General features: G+C 49.2%; 8 protein-coding genes across 10 annotated transcripts; 4 read left to right on the top strand and 4 right to left on the bottom strand.

Annotated features, from left to right (window-relative positions):
• The first annotated feature begins 803 nt into the window (after window positions 1–803).
• Window positions 804–2,057, top strand: LOC9633575. The gene has a single exon (XM_002960796.2). The coding sequence runs from the start codon at window positions 804–806 to the stop codon at window positions 2,055–2,057; it is 1,254 nt and encodes a 417-aa protein (XP_002960842.2).
• On the bottom strand, window positions 2,013–4,010 carry LOC9633574 ((S)-2-hydroxy-acid oxidase GLO1). Its single transcript, XM_024671971.1, has 11 exons — window positions 3,787–4,010; window positions 3,596–3,720; window positions 3,476–3,522; window positions 3,292–3,369; window positions 3,114–3,235; window positions 2,994–3,057; window positions 2,869–2,937; window positions 2,742–2,811; window positions 2,575–2,675; window positions 2,403–2,507; window positions 2,013–2,336 (listed from the first exon to the last, which is right to left on the bottom strand). The coding sequence occupies exons 1-11, from the start codon at window positions 3,924–3,926 to the stop codon at window positions 2,157–2,159; spliced, it is 1,101 nt and encodes a 366-aa protein (XP_024527739.1). The 5' UTR covers window positions 3,927–4,010; the 3' UTR covers window positions 2,013–2,156.
• A 9-nt stretch (window positions 4,011–4,019) lies between these two features.
• Window positions 4,020–6,635, top strand: LOC9633573 (choline/ethanolaminephosphotransferase 1). Of its 2 annotated transcripts, none has more exons than XM_024671953.1 (19): window positions 4,020–4,145; window positions 4,204–4,356; window positions 4,429–4,438; window positions 4,495–4,545; window positions 4,622–4,699; window positions 4,751–4,826; window positions 4,879–4,901; window positions 4,953–5,053; window positions 5,103–5,197; window positions 5,250–5,318; window positions 5,377–5,446; window positions 5,508–5,571; window positions 5,628–5,668; window positions 5,724–5,808; window positions 5,872–5,934; window positions 5,995–6,053; window positions 6,110–6,162; window positions 6,218–6,290; window positions 6,470–6,635. In XM_024671953.1, coding segments are annotated over exons 1-19 (1,197 nt in total). In that variant the 5' UTR covers window positions 4,020–4,143; the 3' UTR covers window positions 6,501–6,635. The 2 variants fall into 2 exon arrangements, with proteins under 2 accessions (XP_024527721.1, XP_002960841.1); XM_002960795.2 differs by having other exon boundaries at window positions 4,021–4,145; window positions 6,408–6,635.
• Window positions 6,636–7,345: 710 nt separating this feature from the next.
• On the top strand, window positions 7,346–8,398 carry LOC9663151 (NAC domain-containing protein 35). The gene is made up of 3 exons (XM_002960794.2): window positions 7,346–7,527; window positions 7,669–7,949; window positions 8,008–8,398. The coding sequence occupies exons 1-3, from the start codon at window positions 7,353–7,355 to the stop codon at window positions 8,338–8,340; spliced, it is 789 nt and encodes a 262-aa protein (XP_002960840.2). The 5' UTR covers window positions 7,346–7,352; the 3' UTR covers window positions 8,341–8,398.
• Window positions 8,399–9,715: 1,317 nt separating this feature from the next.
• On the top strand, window positions 9,716–10,315 carry LOC9663150 (dual specificity protein phosphatase 1B). The gene has a single exon (XM_002960793.2). The coding sequence runs from the start codon at window positions 9,716–9,718 to the stop codon at window positions 10,313–10,315; it is 600 nt and encodes a 199-aa protein (XP_002960839.2).
• Window positions 10,316–10,919: 604 nt separating this feature from the next.
• On the bottom strand, window positions 10,920–14,393 carry LOC9663149 (pentatricopeptide repeat-containing protein At1g05750, chloroplastic). Of its 2 annotated transcripts, XM_024672543.1 has the most exons (7): window positions 14,291–14,393; window positions 14,184–14,237; window positions 13,975–14,084; window positions 13,878–13,916; window positions 13,676–13,813; window positions 12,524–13,614; window positions 10,920–12,355 (listed from the first exon to the last, which is right to left on the bottom strand). In XM_024672543.1, the coding sequence occupies exons 6-7, from the start codon at window positions 13,596–13,598 to the stop codon at window positions 10,968–10,970; spliced, it is 2,463 nt and encodes an 820-aa protein (XP_024528311.1). In that variant the 5' UTR covers window positions 13,599–13,614; window positions 13,676–13,813; window positions 13,878–13,916; window positions 13,975–14,084; window positions 14,184–14,237; window positions 14,291–14,393; the 3' UTR covers window positions 10,920–10,967. The 2 variants fall into 2 exon arrangements, with proteins under 2 accessions (XP_024528311.1, XP_024528316.1); XM_024672548.1 differs by lacking the exons at window positions 13,676–13,813; window positions 13,878–13,916; window positions 13,975–14,084; window positions 14,184–14,237; window positions 14,291–14,393 and having other exon boundaries at window positions 12,524–13,464; window positions 13,512–13,608.
• A 25-nt stretch (window positions 14,394–14,418) lies between these two features.
• LOC112345549 (vacuolar protein sorting-associated protein 32 homolog 1-like) lies at window positions 14,419–15,684 on the bottom strand. Its single transcript, XM_024672556.1, has 6 exons — window positions 15,512–15,684; window positions 15,353–15,452; window positions 15,215–15,300; window positions 15,052–15,143; window positions 14,882–14,993; window positions 14,419–14,820 (listed from the first exon to the last, which is right to left on the bottom strand). The coding sequence occupies exons 1-6, from the start codon at window positions 15,587–15,589 to the stop codon at window positions 14,614–14,616; spliced, it is 675 nt and encodes a 224-aa protein (XP_024528324.1). The 5' UTR covers window positions 15,590–15,684; the 3' UTR covers window positions 14,419–14,613.
• A 919-nt stretch (window positions 15,685–16,603) lies between these two features.
• Window positions 16,604–17,940, bottom strand: LOC9633572 (tetraketide alpha-pyrone reductase 1). Its single transcript, XM_024669883.1, has 6 exons — window positions 17,808–17,940; window positions 17,582–17,751; window positions 17,334–17,522; window positions 17,120–17,282; window positions 16,863–17,055; window positions 16,604–16,802 (listed from the first exon to the last, which is right to left on the bottom strand). Exons 1-6 carry the CDS (start codon window positions 17,938–17,940, stop codon window positions 16,646–16,648), a joined length of 1,005 nt encoding a protein of 334 aa, XP_024525651.1. The 3' UTR covers window positions 16,604–16,645.
• Between the last annotated feature and the right edge of the window lie 117 nt (window positions 17,941–18,057).

Below are 18,057 nucleotides of genomic sequence, written 5' to 3'. Positions count from 1 at the left end.
GAACAATATGAATAAAATAAAATAAAATAACCAGATCAATCACTACTCCTATCCAGATCAAGTAGATGCATTAAATCTCACCACCTCTTTGCTATAACAAACTTAACCCTCCATTTAGAGTGCTCTAGATTTAGTCTATCTATCTAGAGTATCTACAATAAATATAACTAGATATTTTTAAATTGGAATATGTGATGCAAATAAGGAGTATGATTCTAAAGTATACATATATATTTTTTTAATAATTGTATCAATTAATCTATAATAATTTTGATTAAAAAATACAAGATGATAATCTTATAGAAATTCTTCAAATGTCACTGGCCATTCAGAAAATCTTGGTTCATGGGATGACTGATCCTCTCAAATCATATGTTCGTTATATAATCGAAACTTGTTAGATAGAAATAATACATCAACATTTAGATATATGTATACAAAATTTAAAACTGGATACAAGTTAATCACATAATTTTCGTCATATAAAAGTTTATAAATGGTAAGAAAAAAGTGAATCAATCGTAATGAATTATGTAAATGTAATTTATAAATGGTAAGAAAACACCAAATCAATCTTAGTGAATTATGTAAAAACACTTCATTAATATAATAACTATTCCGAGTTGGCAATAGAATATGCCAAGCGGCAGTTCCTCTATGTGCTTCCATGTGTAGGCGGAGATTGACATGAAAACGTGACTAGTACAGTGGAGGAAAATCTCTCCATTGCTTAGCGTAAAGTTTTAATGCATGGACATGGAAAAGAGGGACTGCACACACCTTCAAGAAGAGGAGTACTTAACATGGAGAGGCCCCTTGCAAGATTTCTTGTTGTTTGTTGTTTGATCGTTGCTTTGTGGGTATCATGGAGTGTCATAAACGATGGAGCCGTCATACAGCGCATGATACTCTTTAGCAGCCGTCCAGTTCTTCGCGTTTTCCCGCCCGCGAATTTCAAAGATCCACCGCTACCTCAAGGCCATCCCTGCAGATCTTTTCCAAATCCCTCTCGCGCTCCCTGCTGGCTTTGCAATTGCCCGGTGTGCTACGTTCCAGTGGATCAGGCGCTGAAAGCGCTGCCCCTACAAGGGATCTTCCCAGAACTCGTGCTCTCCACGCTCACTTATCTCCACCGCGCAGGCTCGACGAACTCCACACCATTTGGCGGGAATTTCAGCCTGGAAGAGCGCGAGAGGTCCTTCAAGATCAGAGAGTCGATGGCAATTCCGTGTGGATTCGCCAGGGCCGGAGTGGAGCCAGGGAGAGAGGGCTCCGGATTCGAGATCCAGGAGGAGGCCGACATGGATTATCTCCGAGAATGCAGGGGAATCGTGGTCGCATCCGCGATCTTCGGCAACTATGACGTGCTCAAGCCTCCCGCGAACCTGAGCAGCACCAGCGCCAGGACGGTTTGCTTCGCAATGTTCGTCGACGACAAGACGCTGGAATCTCTCCAGGTGGAAGGAACTCCAGCCGGGGCGTGGAGGATCATCCTCGTACGAAGCGACGCATACGAGGGAGACAACCGATCCAAGGGCGAGATTCCAAAGATGCTACTGCACAGGCTCGTCCCCAACGCGCGCTTCTCCATCTGGATCGACGCCAAGCTCCAGATGGTGGCGGATCCCATCCAGATCCTGGAGAGGTTCCTGTGGAGGAGCGGCGACACCATGGCCATCTCCAACCATTTCGAGCGCGCGGACGCTTTCGAGGAGGCCGAGGCAACGATCCGGTACCGGAGGTACGAGAGCAAGGCCAAGATGGACGCGCAGATGGAGTTCTACCGTACGCACGATGGGCTCCTTCCGTATGACCGCGCCGCCAGGATGCCGCTGGTGAGCGATGTCCCGGACAGCTGCGCGGTGCTGAGGGAGCACACGCCGCTCACCAATCTCTTCTCGTGCCTGTGGTTCAACGAGCTCGACAGATTCACGCCGCGCGATCAGGTGAGCTTCGCAGTGGTGCGTGACAAGATCATCGCGCAGGTTCCATGGCGGATCAACATGTTTGAGGACTGCGAGAAGAGAAACTTTGTGTGGGAGACGCCGCACAAGTGACGTGAGAAGATCACGCACAAAGTTTGTTTGTCACACAATCCAAATTTTCAACAGAAAAAAATGGCAGTGACTTTGAGCAGCGTTTTTCTTGCTTGATTGCTAGAGCTTGCTGGATGGTTTCTCCTCTGGCGTTTGGACGCTCGATCGATTTATATGAGCGAGTGTTGGGCAGCCAGCAATTACCATGGTGGTTCTCAGCTCGTCCTTGAGCATGTCTAGCACTTTCTTCACGCCTTGCTCGCCATCGATGGCCAGACCGAACAGGACGGGCCTCCCAACCTGAGAGAAATCACCACACCATGTCACAATTGCTCCTGAAAGCCACAAGAACACATGAAAACTTACGAAAACTCCACTAGCACCGAGAGCGAGCGCTTTGAAAACATCCGTGCCTCGTCTAATGCCTCCATCGACGAAGACAGGACACCGACCAGCGGCTGCTGCTACCACCTGTCACTCCAAAAAAGTCTGTCAAGAGCAACCGAATTACGTAACAACTGTTTCTAGTGATTGCCACCTCTTCAAGCACAGAGATCGTTGCTGGGACGTGATCTAGCTGCCTGCCACCGTGGTTGGAAACAATGATCCCGTCGACACAGATGTCGATAGCCTTCAGAGCTGAAAACAAACAGCACAAAGAAACTCATAGTCAACACAGAAAAGAGCCGGAGGCAAACTCAGTACCGTCTTCTTTGGTGAGTATCCCCTTGAGCAAGAATGGGAGTTTCGTTAGCTTCATGAAAGCTTGGACATCCTTCACAAAAATGTATCCATTACAATGTTAGATGGAAAACTGAATCCAATGAGTCACCTTCCAAGTGATGGATTTGTCTTTGTACTCGGATGCGACGGCGGCAAGAGAAGAGCCCGGTTCCGTTGGCTGCAAGAAGAAAACCAAAAGAAAAGGCTCGGAAATGCTGGAAAGTAAAGATATACCTGAGAATGTTGCTCGCCAATGCCGTCAATTAGCTTCATACTCACATCTGGTGGCAAAACTAGTCTGCTCCGACACTTAAAAATCACAAGCTGGCTTCTGTAACGCTTGTTTCGAGTTACCTGTTTCGTAAATCATCCTCTCTTCTTCCAAGAATTGGAGTATCAACGGTGAGAACAATGGCTTTGTAGCCAGCCTTCTCCGCTCGAGCAACGAGCTCCATAGCTCTAACCTTGTTGAATATCTGGAACACAGAAGCTTTTAGAAACAGTGTGAGTTTTAAATCCAGAGAAGACTTACATACAACTGAAAGAATCGAATTCCAGGACCTGTGTCCGCGATCTCCTCAATGGTGTGACTTGAAGATGTCGATACAACCTTAGCAAAAAGAAGAAGAAGAAGAAGAAATGAGAAAACCTTTGAAAGTTATCTGCCAAAAAAGTCTTGGCTCGAAGCGTGAAGCGTGATCGATCTCTTCACTCACCATGACAGTATTTGCGGCAGCAGTAGCTCTTGCAGTAGCTAATTCTCCTGAAAGTAGTAATATAGTAAAAACGCAGCGTAATATGGTAAAAGCACCGCGTAAAAACCTCGATGAATTTACCCTCGGGATGCGCGAGCTTGTGCAATGCGGTCGGGGCGACCATGATCGGACAAGCAATCTTCAATCCGAGAACCGAGGTTGTGAGATCCGTGTGGCTGACATCCACAAGAACTTGCGGCCGGATCCTGGAGAAGCACGGGACTGATGAGAGCGCCAAGCCAATCCCCAAGAATCCCTCGTCGAAATCTTACCTGATCCTCGAGAAGGCGCTGCGATTCTCGCGCAGCGTCCACTTGTCCTCGGCGCCGCCCGCGTAGAAATCGTAGTACATCTTCGGCATCTTAACCCTAGCTAGATCTTCATACTCGTCCACATTCACAACGCGCGCCATCGCTGGGCGTGAGAGAGGGGGAACAATGCTCTCGAACAGCACGGAGGTAATATTCCTGGCATCTACCGGACATTAAAATATTCCCTGGGAGCGCGCTTTCTTCTAGAGGGTTTTGAGCTAGGGTTCTTCGATCGCTGGGCTTGGCGCTGCTTCTCGGCAGCAATGCGCTAGCCCCGGATCGGCTCTCCGGCGCATTGGATTCGCGATTTCGAGCACGATGTGAGTGTAATCCGCGGCATTGCTGGGGATTGTGGTCTGATTTGTGTGTTTTCTCCAGGGTTGAGCTAAACGGAGGTCGATACATCGGCAAGCATGGCCTGGAAGCACTGCACAGATATAAGTACAGCGGCGTGGACAAATCTTACATGGCCAAGTACGTGTTCCAGCCCTTCTGGTCGCGATTTGTCAACTTGTTCCCACTCTGGATGCCGTGAGTTTTTCTCGCTTTGTTAACCTTTCTAGAGAAACGTTTTTTATTCTTTTGTCCTTTTATTTTGCACAGACCGAACATGGTTCGTGTTTTTTGGTTGATTTTCTTTCGTGGACGATTTATATGTAATGTGGACAGATTACCTTGTCTGGATTTCTTCTCGTGGTGGCATCGGCGTTCCTGAGCTATGTAAGTTCTCCACGTTTTTGTTTGAGGTTTTTGCGTTCTTGTTTAGATCTCTAATGTTTGTGCGTGCTGCGTTAAGGTGTACTCTCCTCACATGGACTCCCCCAGTCCCAAATGGGTGCACTTCCTCCATGGGCTGCTTTTGTTTCTTTACCAGGTGAGCTGTGAAAGCAAATTGAGTTTGCAACGAAAGGCTTTGCTTCCGCAGACGTTTGATGCGGTAGACGGTAAACAGGCGAGGCGAACCAATTCTTCCAGTCCTCTTGGAGAATTGTTTGACCATGGTATGCTGTAATTTATCTGTGCTGAAGTTTAATGACTAACACATTCTGCCAGGCTGCGATGCCCTCTCTTGTGCGGTATGCCAACCTTTTTTGTATTAACCTGTCGATTCATATTGTTTTTCCTAGTTCGAAACGATGGCTTTCGGTGCTTCTGTTATGAGTGGATCGCATACTCTCTGGTTCTGGGCCATAGCAACTGTTCCTTTTTACATGGCTACCTGGGAGCAGTACGTTTCTAGTTTCTCTATTTAACAGCCGGTTTAATCTGAGTTACAGCTACTTCACAAATACTTTGATTCTTCCTGAAGTCAATGGCCCCACTGAGGGTCTCATGTTGATCTATCTGATTCATTTTTTCACATCTCTTGTTGGTACGGGCCTTGCTATCTATGTCTTAAAATCTAATAGTATTTCTCATTTCAGGCCCTGTTTGGTGGCAGCACAACTTTAGAGAAGCCATACCGTTCCTGCGTGGTCTACCGCTACTTCCTGGTTAGTTGATTTTCTGGTTTCTTGTCTTGTGAAACTAATGAATTGATTTGATTCTTAGACATGCCGGTGAACGTTTTTATCATATGGTTAATGCTACCAGTTGCTGTTTTGCCAACCATTCTGTCTAAGTAAGCATTTATTTGTTTATGAACAATCTCACTCATTTCCATCGTCTGACCTTCTTTGTAGCGTGATCAATGTCTACAAAGTTGTTCACGCGCGTAAAGGAAGCATGCTGCGAGCATTGGCCATGGTAATGCGCCCTGGTTTTGTAAGTCTATTACTGACGCTGAGACTGTCCCTTTCCAGCTGGTGCCGTTCTTTGTGCTTCTTGGAAGCATTGTGATATGGTAAAGCCAGTTTCCTTTTGTTTTTGTTTTTTCACTACTGACAAGCTTGTTTTAGGGGTTGGCTGTCACCTACTGATGTGCTTCGCACCCAGCCACATCTCATGCTATTGGGTTCGGGTTTTGCGTTCGGGTACTTGGTGGTAAGCGATGCGCGAGCTTAATTCGTTGATCATCATTTTGTCTTTGTCTTCAAATTATGGCAGGGAAGGATGATCCTGTCGCATCTCTGTGATGAGCCCAAAGGACTAAAGACGGGCATGTGCCTGGTATGTATCTTGTGACTGCTTTCGGAGAAAATGATAACGTCTGCTGTTATTGTTGAGCAGTCGTTAGTTCTCCTGCCACTTGCCATCGCCAATGCGCTCTCATCTAAAGTCCTTGGAGGGTATGACATTCATAAACTTGTTTTTTTCTCTGGCCTGAGATTTCGCTTTTGTCCAGGAAACCTTTATTCGACGAGTTCCTTTTGCTCCTTGTCTACTGTGCATACACAAGTGAGATGGCCTTTATCTCGCTCTGTTGATAGAACTTTTGGTGTTTTCTCTGCAGTGGCACTGTACATGCACTTTGCTGTTAGCGTCATACGCGAGATCACGGGCTCGCTAGGCATCCACTGCTTCAGGTACGGGGTGCAGCTACTTCGTGAGCTTGTTTCTCTTTGCTTAGCGTGTGATGCGTGTGCGTGCGTATTCTTTTCTCATCTTGGGACTCGTTTACGACTTAGTGCTCCACCTTGCAGAATTAAGCAAAAGAGATGAGAATGCGGAGGGGGAACTGACTCGTAGCATTTTGATTGAGCAGTATCACCTACGTGACACATCGAACCATGTGATGAGAAAGGGGGCAATTTTGTTGCGATGGCTTCTGGGAATACTCGACAAATATCCCACGGGTTTTGCAAACGCTGATTATTTCTAATTTTGTTTTTTCTTCTTCTTTAATTGGAATGATGTTTTTCTCTGGTTTTTATGTTCAGAATGTGTTGTAATGACCGGCCTGGTTGTCCAAATGACAAAACTTGGACACGGGCGGCAAAGTGTAGTCCAAACTTCGTCTCGTGAAACGCAAGTATTTGGACCCCACGGTCGGGTACGTCTTTGTAAAATTCTTTTCTATAATGTTCCAAGCAAAATCTTTATAGTTTCTTATAGGCTACCCCCCCTTTATAGTTCATGCTTGCGCCATTCCTTTTCCTTTTCCAAGGGCTAGTGATTTGGATCGGTCCCCGCTCTGAATGACGACTCGAGCTTTTTGCATTCATTCTTGTCCTTGTTGTAATAGAGACGTTCGTAATCGTGGCTTAGAAGTACAGGTAACTGAACTTGAAGAAAATCTTGTCTGATACAATTGGATCGGGAAGCTTCATAGCCAGGAGCACTTTCGATACATCCCCGTGACTAAACTTTGAAAATCCAAGTTTGAACGGGGCTTGGTCAGGATGAATGTAGAAACCTTGACGATGGAGACCTAAGACTATGACTGACGAGCGTTCGGCAAATTTCTAGACGTAATGGGGACAGCGATGAGGGGTGCATCTATTCAAAGTGGTCCAACGCATGCATGTCGCAATGGCATCTCCAGTTTTGTTGAAAGTCTATTGACCGTCTAGAGCTGAGAATATCCCCAATACACGAATTTCCTCCATATTTATATGCTCAGTGTTTTTCTGTCGAGGCTGGAGAGGATGAGGCTGGGGAGACGAGTTGCAGTAATGGAGAAATTGCCGGGATTTCGATTTTCACCCACGGAGTACGAGCTCGTTGGATACTACTTGAGGAAATTGGCCGAGGAGAAGGAATTGGGAGTGGAACTCATTGCGGTTATCGACCTGGTCAAGCACGATCCATGGGAGTTGCCTGGTGAGCTCTCTTGCTTCCTTTTTTGCTCTTGCTTTTCCTTTTGTGCTCTTGCTTTTTTGCTCTTGCATTGTTACTCTTGCTACTGCTGCTCCAGTGACGATATCCTTCGAATTCTAAACAATTGTCTCCCTTGGACTTCAGGCCTGGCGATTTCTCTCGCACACATGGGAGACACCGAGTGGTATTTCTTCGTGCCAAGGCAGCACAAGTACCCGAATGGGTCCAGGCCAAACCGAGTGACCCCATCGGGCTACTGGAAGGCTACTGGAACTGACAAGCCAGTCATGGACAAGGAGAACAACACCAGCATTGGATTGAGAAAAACCCTCGTGTTCTACAAAGGCAAGGCACCGAAAGGAGAGAAGACTCCATGGATCATGAGCGAATATAGGCTCCCGGACGAGCAAAACGCGCAGTTCAAGGTGCTGTAGTCGAGAGTTCCTCCATCTTGCTGATTGTTTCAATGGTATGTGTGTGCAGAACGAATTTACACTTTGCAAGATCTATAGGAAAAGCGGGAGTGGAGCCTACAACAAGAACAGTCCTGGATGTTCTCTCGATGTTCAAAAAGGAGAGAGCTGTTCTGATTCGGAAATGAGCCCCTCGGAGCTTCAGGTTGTGGCCGAGGACGATCAAAACGACGACAAGGGGACAATTCGAGCGGATGAGGAGGCAGACCACAAGGAGCAACTGGACAATATCATGTTTTCTGGCTTTGAGGACATAGAACATCTACCTTCCGCTGATCCAGCTCCAGGTTGGGGATACAGTCTTCCTGAAGCGTTTCAGTGGAATAACAGTCTAGATGGATAAAATGTTTGCTGTAATTGTTTGAGAATATTTAAAGAATGTTACATCTTCTGTAATTTTATATTTATAAATGGTTTATTTGCTTCTCTCTCTCTATTTAAGGTAAATGGTTTTTAGGGCCTGTTGTCTCTCTCTCTCTCTCTCTCTGTGTGTCTCAAGCCCGACGTTAAAGTTCCCGAGAGAGGTACGTTAGACCTTGGAGAAAAGCTTGCTAACTTTGAGGCTATCCTCTCTCAGGACAAATCTATTCCGTGAACGATGCAAGGTATTTCGATTGGCCTCAAGGACTCCGACGCTACATTGATGATATTAGAAGAGGCAAAGGCCAGTTTCCAAAGAAGTACTCGGCAAGGTATGTATGCTCACTGGTAGCAGACGTCCATAGGACAATTCTCTACGGTGGTATTGCTATGAATCCTCGCAGCCATTTGAGACTAGTGTATGAAGGGAATCCATTGGGTTTTTTGGTGGAAGATGCTGGTGCTGTGTGAGAGAGAGAGAGAGAGAGAGAGATTTGTCTTCTCGTGTTTTGAATGACAAGGTTGTCCCCTAATCACTCTTGGAACCGGGACGCCTTCTTTCAATTTGACGATGTCCACTAGCTCCTCGTGGTCAGCCTTTGCTGCAGCACTGAGGTTCAAAAGGAAATGCGAGGCTGGGCGATTGCACGCGACATGCTTGGTCTCATGTGAAAGCCATTCGGCCAGCCGAATGCTTTTTAGATAGACAAGATAATTAAACACAATGCCTGGAGTGTTTTGATACCTTGTGCAAAACACACTGTGGACCGTGGAAACGTCAAAAAGACAAAAGAGTGGGTTCTCTTAAGCAGATTCGTAAGTATTGGGATGACATAAAGCCGGCAATTTGAAAGAGAGCCAGTTTCGTCCTAAGATGCCTGCTCTGTTCTGGGCATATGTTGTGAGCTTTGCAATTGAAATTCCGCCATCAAAAGCTCTTTCCTAACCGCAAATTGATGAGGATTTATGCACAGGGACTTGCAAAAGCTCAAATCTTGTTCCACACAATGCCAGTCAGCGTCCTGGAACAACATGGTCTCAGCAAATTTGCACGTCCATCTCCTTCACGTTGACCAGACAAAAGGCCAGGCCCACGTATCAACGCTTTTGGGCCAGGCTACATCCACGAGAATCTGGTTTGGACGGGTCTCGTTTGCCAAGGGAAGATCTTCACTTGCAAGACCAGGATTTAGCCTGCATCTTCCATACGCCGCCTTGTTCCTTCCTCGTGGAATCAAAGTCCATCATTCGTTTGAGCTTTCAACAGCGTATTTTGAATCTTTGACGGCACATATTTATACATAGATTAGAAATATAAACTCCCGTTTTCTTAGGTCAGGGATCACAGCCAAAAAGGAATGAAGCAAGTTCGCGAGAGGCTTTACATCAGCAACGCCGACGACGCGGGGATCTATCTATGCGGGATCATGCAAGGATTCACTCACGTCCTCTCACTGGCACCGGTGTGCCTCCACCCACAGTGTAACTTCATCGACACGGTGCCGCCGCATCGCCTCCGCAAGTTCCAGGCCGTGGAATCCAAGCTCGAGAAACTCTGCCCAGCTATGGTGGGCAAGCCGCCAGTGCGCAAGATAGTCCCCTTGCTGGACAAGGAGGACCAGGACATACTCCCGGTGCTGCAAGAGTGTCTTGAGTTTATCGACGAGGGCATCGAGCAGGGCATGGTGCTCGTCCACTGCGTTGGCGGTCGGTCTCGCAGCGCATCCGTGGTGATTGCGTATTTGATGTGGAAGGAAGGGTGTAGCTTCGATGAGGCGCTCGAGAGCTTGCTCGCGTGTCGGAAGTGTGTTCGTCCCAACGATGGATTTATCAAGCAGCTGCAAGAGTTTGAGTCTACGCTGAGGGGAGAAAGGGAGCTTGGTTCTAGGAAAGTTTCTAGGAGAGATTTAGAGGAAGAACTTACATGTAGGCTGTGCAACAAAACCTTTATGGGATAAATAAAAGGTATGGTTAGTTTCTACTTGGAATTTCTGGAATCTGATCTAGAGTATGACACTTCAAGCGATCCAATCGTGAGCGTTCACGAGCAGGATCTTGTTCTTCACCATGCAAGCGTGTGGCGAGCTTTGAACGACGACAACGCTCTATAGGTTTGAGAAGCATCTATCGTCTTTGGGTGGCGGAGGCTACACCTTGCAGCAAGCACTGCTGCGCCCAAATCGAAGATGGTTGTGGGACGACGGCTGTGCCATATCGTCTCGGTGAATACTGCTTCCTGCCATCGCTACAGGCCCAAGCTGGGATTGCCCGAGGTCGCACTAATGGCGGAAGACGGCTGTGTGTAGAATCACCGGAGTTTTTGCCCGCTTTGTCAGCCGAGGAACTGTGATCGCCAGCCCAAACGAGCGTCTCAACTCCCTGCGACTTCTCTGTTACATGAGATTCAACGACATGCGCTTCGGTTTGATCACGACTTGGGACTTCGACTGGGGGCTGGCCATGCACAGCGACGTGACGCAAAAGTTCCAGGTGTGGTCGGGCACTGCTCGAACGAGAAACCATCACGATGTTTACCATGGGGAGTTACCGGGAGTCAACCCGTATAGTTGACTAAATGGCAGCGGCCAGTCAACCCTTGGTATCTTTGTTTCAGCCACAGTAAGTGTTGGAGAGCATGACATAGGTGGTGTGGTGCCTGGGATCCATCCCAAACAACTCGTCGGCAGCTCGTCTCCCAAGCACCAAATCTCCATGGTTGCTACATCCCCCAAGCAAGCTCCTCCATGTCACGGCGCTGGCCGGATCTGGGAGCTTCTCGATCAGCGCCTCGGCCTCCCCGAGCTTCCCAGCCCGGCACAGCAGATCCACAATGCTGCCGTAGTGATCCGGCCCCGGATCAATCTCATACTCGCCCCGCATCAGCTGGAAGCACTCGTACGCCTTGTCTAGCAGCCCCGCGTGACTACACGCCGAGAGTATCACCGTGAGCGTCACCTTGTCCGGCGACCACCCTGCTTGTTCCATCCCTCTCACCAGTTCCACCGCCTGGAGCGCCTGTCCGTGCCGGGCACACGCCGTGATCATCGAGTTCCAGGTGATCAAGTCGCCGTGGCACGAGCCCATCGCGTGGAACATCGCTTGCGAGACTTCCCAGCTTCCACACCGCGAGTACATGGTGACCAGCGCGTTGAAGAGGCCTGTGTCGGATTCCAGCGAGAGGTTGAGCTCGGAGACGAGGCCGTGAAGCTTCTTGCCGTGCGAGAGGCTGGCGTGCGAGGCACAGGCCGAGAGCATGGTGAGCAGCGTCACTCTGTCCACTCTTATCCCTTCCAGTAGCATCCGGGCGAAGAGCCTGACGACCACGGCTTCGTTTTCCTGCTGCTCGTGTGGAGCCTCTGAAGAACGCGGTCTCTGTTGGATGCACGCCCCTAGCATGGAGTTCCAGGTGACCGTGTCTGAGTGCTGCATCCTCTCGAAGATCTCCCAGGCGGTGTCTACGTCTCCACTCTTGGCGTACATGTTTACCAGCAAAGTTCCCACTGTGGAGTCCAGATCAAGCGAGCATTCGGCAACCTGTTCGTGGATTCTGCGGCCTTCCACGGACGATCCAAGTGCAGCCACTGCGTTGAGCACCGAGACGAATACGCTCTTTCTCGGTCGGGTGCCCTCCTGCTGCATTCTCCGGTAGAAACTCAAAGCTTCCTCCGGTTTGCCATGCTGCGTGTGCGCGTTGATCAGCCCGTTCCAGGTGAGAGCATCCCGGAACTCGTCCGGCATGCTGCTGAAAATCTCCCTGGCAGTTAGAAGCTCCCCACATTTGCCATACATGTTTACCAGAGCGGTGAAGACGTCGGTGGATTCGACACCGGTCTCCCGGACCAAGTAGTGCACGAGCTTGCCTTGCTTGAGCGCTCCCAAGTTGGAGCAAGCGTTCAGTGCAGCTACAAAGACTCCATCCTCGGGGATCAAGCCGTGCGAATGCATAAGGTGGAATCCTCTCAGCACGTCCTGGTCGTGTCCCTGCTGGGAAGCATACGCTGCAACAATCGAGTTCCATGAAACTGAGTCCGGGACCAAAATCTCACCAAGCACGCTCTCAGCAACATCCAAATACCCGCACTTCCCAAACAAGCTCACCAATGCAGTCTTAACCAAATCATCTCCAAACAACCCACACTCAACCACGCAGTCGACGACAGTCTTACCAGCAGTCATCTCGGCCAGGCCCGCGCAAGCGTTGAGAGCAGCGAGAAAAGTCACCTTGTTGGCAATGACGCCTTCCAGCTGCATGAGGCTGAAAAGCTCCACGGCCAGGACAAAGTTCCTAGTCTGCGTGTATGCTCCCATCAGCGAGTTCCAGGCAACCGGAGCCGCGTGCTTGTCACCCATCTCGTCGAAGAGCTGCCTTGCTCGGTCCACATCTCCGCACTTCCCGTACATGTTCAGCACCGAATTGCCGACGACAACATCTGATCCATATCCATACTTGTCCGCAGCTTCGTGGATCAGTCTGCCAACAGATAGATCTTCGGCAACAGTGCACGATGAGAGCATGCTGATGAAAGTGACTTCGTTGGGAACCACGCCACTGTTCTCCATGGCCCGGAAGATGTCCCAGATCTGACAAGCGTGTCCTGGAACGGCTGCATGAGCTGCGATGAGAGCACTCCAAGTGATCTCATTCCTGCTTTCCATGGAACCGAAGACAGCCTCGGCGTCAGCCACGCTGCCACAGACAGCGTACATGTTGATGAGAGCCGTCCCAACGACGATGTTCGAGGTAGACAGTCCAGCTTCGTCGACCAGCCCGTGGATCCATCTGCACTCTTCGAGCCTCTCGTTACAGCACGACTTGATCACCGAGATAAAGCTGACGATGTTTGCCACCTTGGAGTCCAGCAGCAGCAGCTTCCGAAAGAGGCCCAGTCCCTGCCTGGAATGCCCGTTCTGGGCATACGCTGTGATCATCGCATTGAACGACACCACATTCTTCTCTTCGATGCCATCGAAGGCCGCAGCTGCGTCGCGCACGCAGCCCAGTCGCCCATACAAGTTGATGAGATGGTTTCCAAGAGACTTGTTCCCTCTGAATCCCCGGCGAGTGATCTCCGCCTCGAGCTGCTTGGCCGCCCTCGGCGATCCCGACCTGCTGCAAGCTTGGATCAAGCCCGCAAAACCATACACATCTATTACCTTGTCCTTGTGTCTCTCTAGATGCTGGAGTAGAGCTCTTTCCAGCTCGCAGGAGTGAGGAGGAAATGCCCATCTCCTCAGTATCATCACTCATCTCTGGCGCCTAAACAAAAGAAGAGAGAGGATTGTCAAGTAAAAAAGCGTCTCAAGTTCGAAACGCTTACATGGATTTCTCTGTTCTATCAAGCCGAGGTCCAGAGCGAAGGATCAAACGAGTACCGTGGTTCCCACCTCCAGGCGCGACGATCGCGCGCTATCTTCGCTGGAATCCTGTTCGCCAGCATCTCATCCGTGACATGGAACTGCGATGGAGAGATTTAAGAAGAAATGGTGTTTGATCGAGTGAGTGTTTGCTTGCACGCTAACCTTGGAAGCACATCCTCTCAAGCACGCCTTGTCGCATCTCTATTCAGCCAGAAAGAAGAAGATTGAGACATCGATGGATCGAAAATCTGGCTATTACCCGAGATTGGAACTTATTGCCGGGGGATCGGTCAAGCGCCGCGGTCCATTCAAACTTCTCGCCCTTGTAGATCGGATCCTTGTGACACAGCGCCCGGCAATTCTCGATACCTGCGATCGATCGAAACGAAACCAGATCAAGGCAAGAACAGCTGAAAATCTCAATATTCTTCCGAAATATCGTCCCGCGATGGGAATGCCAGCACTCACATTCATCCCAGCTCTCGCCGCCGCTACCGCACCCCTTCTTGCAGTACACTCGCCCTGCAAACAGAGCGTGAATCAAACACGCACATCCAAGAACTCCTTGCATCTACATGGAATGTCTTTAATCGCGCCATAGCGCCGGAGGCAGGAGCTATTACACTGCGATGCTTCCTCGTCGCGACGATCCAACGCCCTCATCGCCAAATCTAAGAACCCTAAAACTTGGAATAAACTAGACTAGTCGAGAAGAATATCCTTATTTAACTTGAAAACAAACAAACGAGTCTTCTATACAGTAGTAGCACTGCCTTTCGCTCTCCCGGGCCTTCGATAGAAAATAGAAAAGCACGGCCTTTCTTCGCTCGAGGAAATCAATCACCTGTAGGGATATGTTGGTGTGTGTACTCTATATACACAAAGCTGGCTTGGATTTTCACAAGGCCATCTCGGCTTGCAAGGCAGCAAGCTCGTCGTCCTCGGCGGTGCTTTGCTTTTGTGCTGGAGCTCGCTGGCGAGCTGGTTGCGCCGGACGCGCTGGAGCTGCTGGGAGCTGTGTCGCTGGAGCCGTGGTCGCTGGCTTGAGGAGTTCCTCCTCCAGTTCCAGGCCTTCCAGATCTTCCAGCTCTTGCTCCAATTCATCCTGGAAAGTTGTGTTGTTTAGATAACATGAGATGGATCGCATCTGGATTGAGCTCGCTTACCTCGTCGAAGTCTGTGCCTCCGAATGGCGAAGACAACGCTTCTTGGATTTGCTTCATGTTGTCTGTCTGTTCGTTGATCTCGTCCATGGTCTTGTCTACGTCATCAATGTTTCTGGAGAAGAAAACCACAGAAAGGATAAGAGAAAACTGGGAAGAGTACGAGAACTTACGTCTCTGCTTGTATTTGTTTCATGGCATGAGCCCCACTTCTCAGCGCGTCGACGGTTTCGGTAGTGGCTTTAGCACCCTCGAGCATAATCATCTGTCCAGACAAAGCACAAAAACCTTGGGAGTTTCGTCACGAAAAAAAACCATTTTGAAGATCCACTCTACCTGATCGTGAATGCGAAGCTGGAAGTTCCCAAGTTGCTCTACTTGAATCTCGTAGAGCTTCTTTCTCTTCAAGCACGCAATAGCACCTACACACAACATACTGTTGACAGAAGAAAAATTAAACTAAAGGACACAAACCCTTTTTGTTCTTCTCCCGAGTGAATCCTTTCGCCCTCTCCACCTCCGCCGCGATCTTCTTCTGCAGCACTCGCTCCTTCTTCTCGAGCATCTCGAGCGTCTGCCGGGATCGAATTGATGAGAAACCCCCCAAACCCGAGAGCCACAAAATTCTCTTACCTCATTGAGCTTGTCGAGCGTCGCTACTGTGGTCGCAGCTGCCTCCTGCTTGGGCTTGCCAAAGAATCGGGTAAACATGATGGCGATGCCGCGCCACTAGCTCTGGCGATCTAATTTCCCCTGCCACGAATCTACAAACCTAAATGGCCCCTCTTTTTAGGGTTCTTCGAGCGCGTGGACACGTCACCAGAACAAAGGGCAAAAACTTAGCCATATCTTTGGATTTCAAATTTTCAAAAAGCCCTAGTTTCTTCCCGAATTTGATCAGTCGATTCCAGCGGCTTTCATCAGATTGGAGAATTCCCTGAAATTGAGATGAGAATCTCTGTCCTCGTCGTACGCGCCAAAGATAGTTTGCACCAGCTGCGATCGAAATCACAAGAAAATTGCTGGAGATGATCCAAATTTCTCATCAGTTACCTGGGTGATCTGGGGCTGGAGAAGCTGATCGTTTGCTAGAAGCATGGCATCCGCAACTTCATACTTGGAGAGCTTGCCATCCGCGTCTTTGTCGTAAAACTTGAAAAGAACTGCCAAGAACACACCATCAATATGCGAAGAGATTTGGGAGAAATTCACTGACCATCAAGCCGGGAAGAGCCCATGACACCCGCATTCATCGTCCTGTTTGTCATCACGGCGTCGCAAATCTCCCTGAAGCTGATCTTGCCGCTCTTGTCCTTGTCCACCACGACAAATAGCCTCTCGATGCATTGATTCCCTGCAAGAATCGACCAGGATTGGATCGAGGGGAGGGGGAAAATCGAGATCCAAGAGTACCTGGGCCAAACAATGCCAAGAACTTGTCTCGCGTGATCTCGGCGGCCTCCTTGTCCATGGCGCCCGAGTATCGGCATCTCGCGCGCCTCCTCTCCGTGAACGTCACTAGAAATCCCCTAGCAAGAAAGAAATTGAGCTCACGCGCGCCTCGACTCGATCTGGAGAGGTTTCTTTACTTCTGGGCCCGCTCGCGAAGCAGCTGATGTTTCCCATCGATCCCTCGGCCACGGCATTTTCGAAAAAATTAGGGCTAGGTTTTCGCGGGAACATTCAGCCGGCGCGCCCGCGCCACGTCATTCCAACCGTCGCCACTATCACTTTTAATCTTAGCTTTTTACCATTGATATTTCTATATCAATAGAGTGTGTCAGTCAAGGAGAACAAGCCCCGATGATAAAAGTTCTCTAGGCAGTCGTCAAACATGTCCTCCACCGATCTAAACTTGAGCCCAAGTTTCTCGAGTTTGGATGTGTCTAGTGTGTAGTATTTCGATTTGTATGACTCTGGAAACCTGGAGGACGAGGCGAAAACTCAAACTTAAGATCGAGATTCGAGTGATCAAAGGACTTACTTGGTGGGGACATTGAACTGCGGGTACCTCATCGCGAGGAGCTCGCCGAGCTTGTCGTTGTCCATCACTGTGGAGGAACATATGTAGCGGCCTCGAGCTCCAGGAGCCTCCATCACGAGGATGTGAGCGAGAGCAACGTCTTCGACGTGGACGTAGCCCATCCTTGGGTAGATCGAGAACTTCTTAACGTCGCCTGGATCAAAGAGAAGATCTGATGTCATAGACGGAAAAGAAAATGAAAATGAAACAAACCGTGCCTTTGAGTAAGCCAAGCACGTCCAGAGCGGTGCTGCTTAAGTTCTTCGGGAGCACCGGACCGACTACGAAGCTTGGAAGCACCGTGACAAGATCGAGGTTGTTTTTCTCGGCGAATTCCCACGCTTTTCTCTCGGCAACGGTCTTCGCCAGGTAGTACCACATCTGTGAAACATGAAAAGATCTAGCAGCAAGATAAAACTTTGAGCCACAGACCTTGTATTTCCTGCAAAAGTCTTCCGAACTCCAAGAGGTATCGTCAAGGACTGAGTTGGACGGCATCTCAGGCATGAAACGAATCGCCGACGTCGAAGAAGTCAGCACAACACGCCGGACTGAAGGAGATTTCGCACACGACTTTAAGACGTTCAGTGTGCCATTCACTGCCGGCGCAATCATCTCCAGCTGGGAGAAAACAAAAAGCATGAATAAACTCGTGTGAAGACGGAGAGCTGATGCACTACCTCTGGATCGACAGTGAAAGCAGTAACTGGCGAAGCTGTATGGAAAACTCTTCGGCAGCCTCTCACAACGTCATCGAAGCTACCCTCGGTTAGCAAGTCGGCTTCTCGCAGCTCCAGCCTTTCCGACGCTCCAGGAAGACGCAGCAAGTGAGACACCTTGTCAGCATTTCCTGTGATCATGATATCAGGCGATAGTCTTCCAGGAAGCAAAAGAAAAAGTACAGACCGAGATCTCGAACAGTGGCTCGAACATAGTATCCTCGCTCCAGCAGACACTTGACGAGGCACGAAGCCAAGAAACCATTCGCTCCAGTAACACAGACAAGCTCCCCTGGAGAGCTCTGTGCCGCCTCACCCATCCTCCTCCTCCCGAAAAATCAGTTGAAAAAATTCCTCACTTTATACCGCTTTTCCTCCGTTCCTCAAAATTAAAGTAGCACTGTCCGTTCGTCACAGTCTTTCTGCCGCACCAAATA

This window comes from Selaginella moellendorffii, unplaced genomic scaffold, assembly GCF_000143415.4.
Source record: "Selaginella moellendorffii unplaced genomic scaffold, v1.0 SELMOscaffold_0, whole genome shotgun sequence".
Taxonomy (NCBI): Eukaryota; Viridiplantae; Streptophyta; class Lycopodiopsida; order Selaginellales; family Selaginellaceae; genus Selaginella; species Selaginella moellendorffii.
This window is presented reverse-complemented; position numbering and strand designations above follow the sequence as displayed.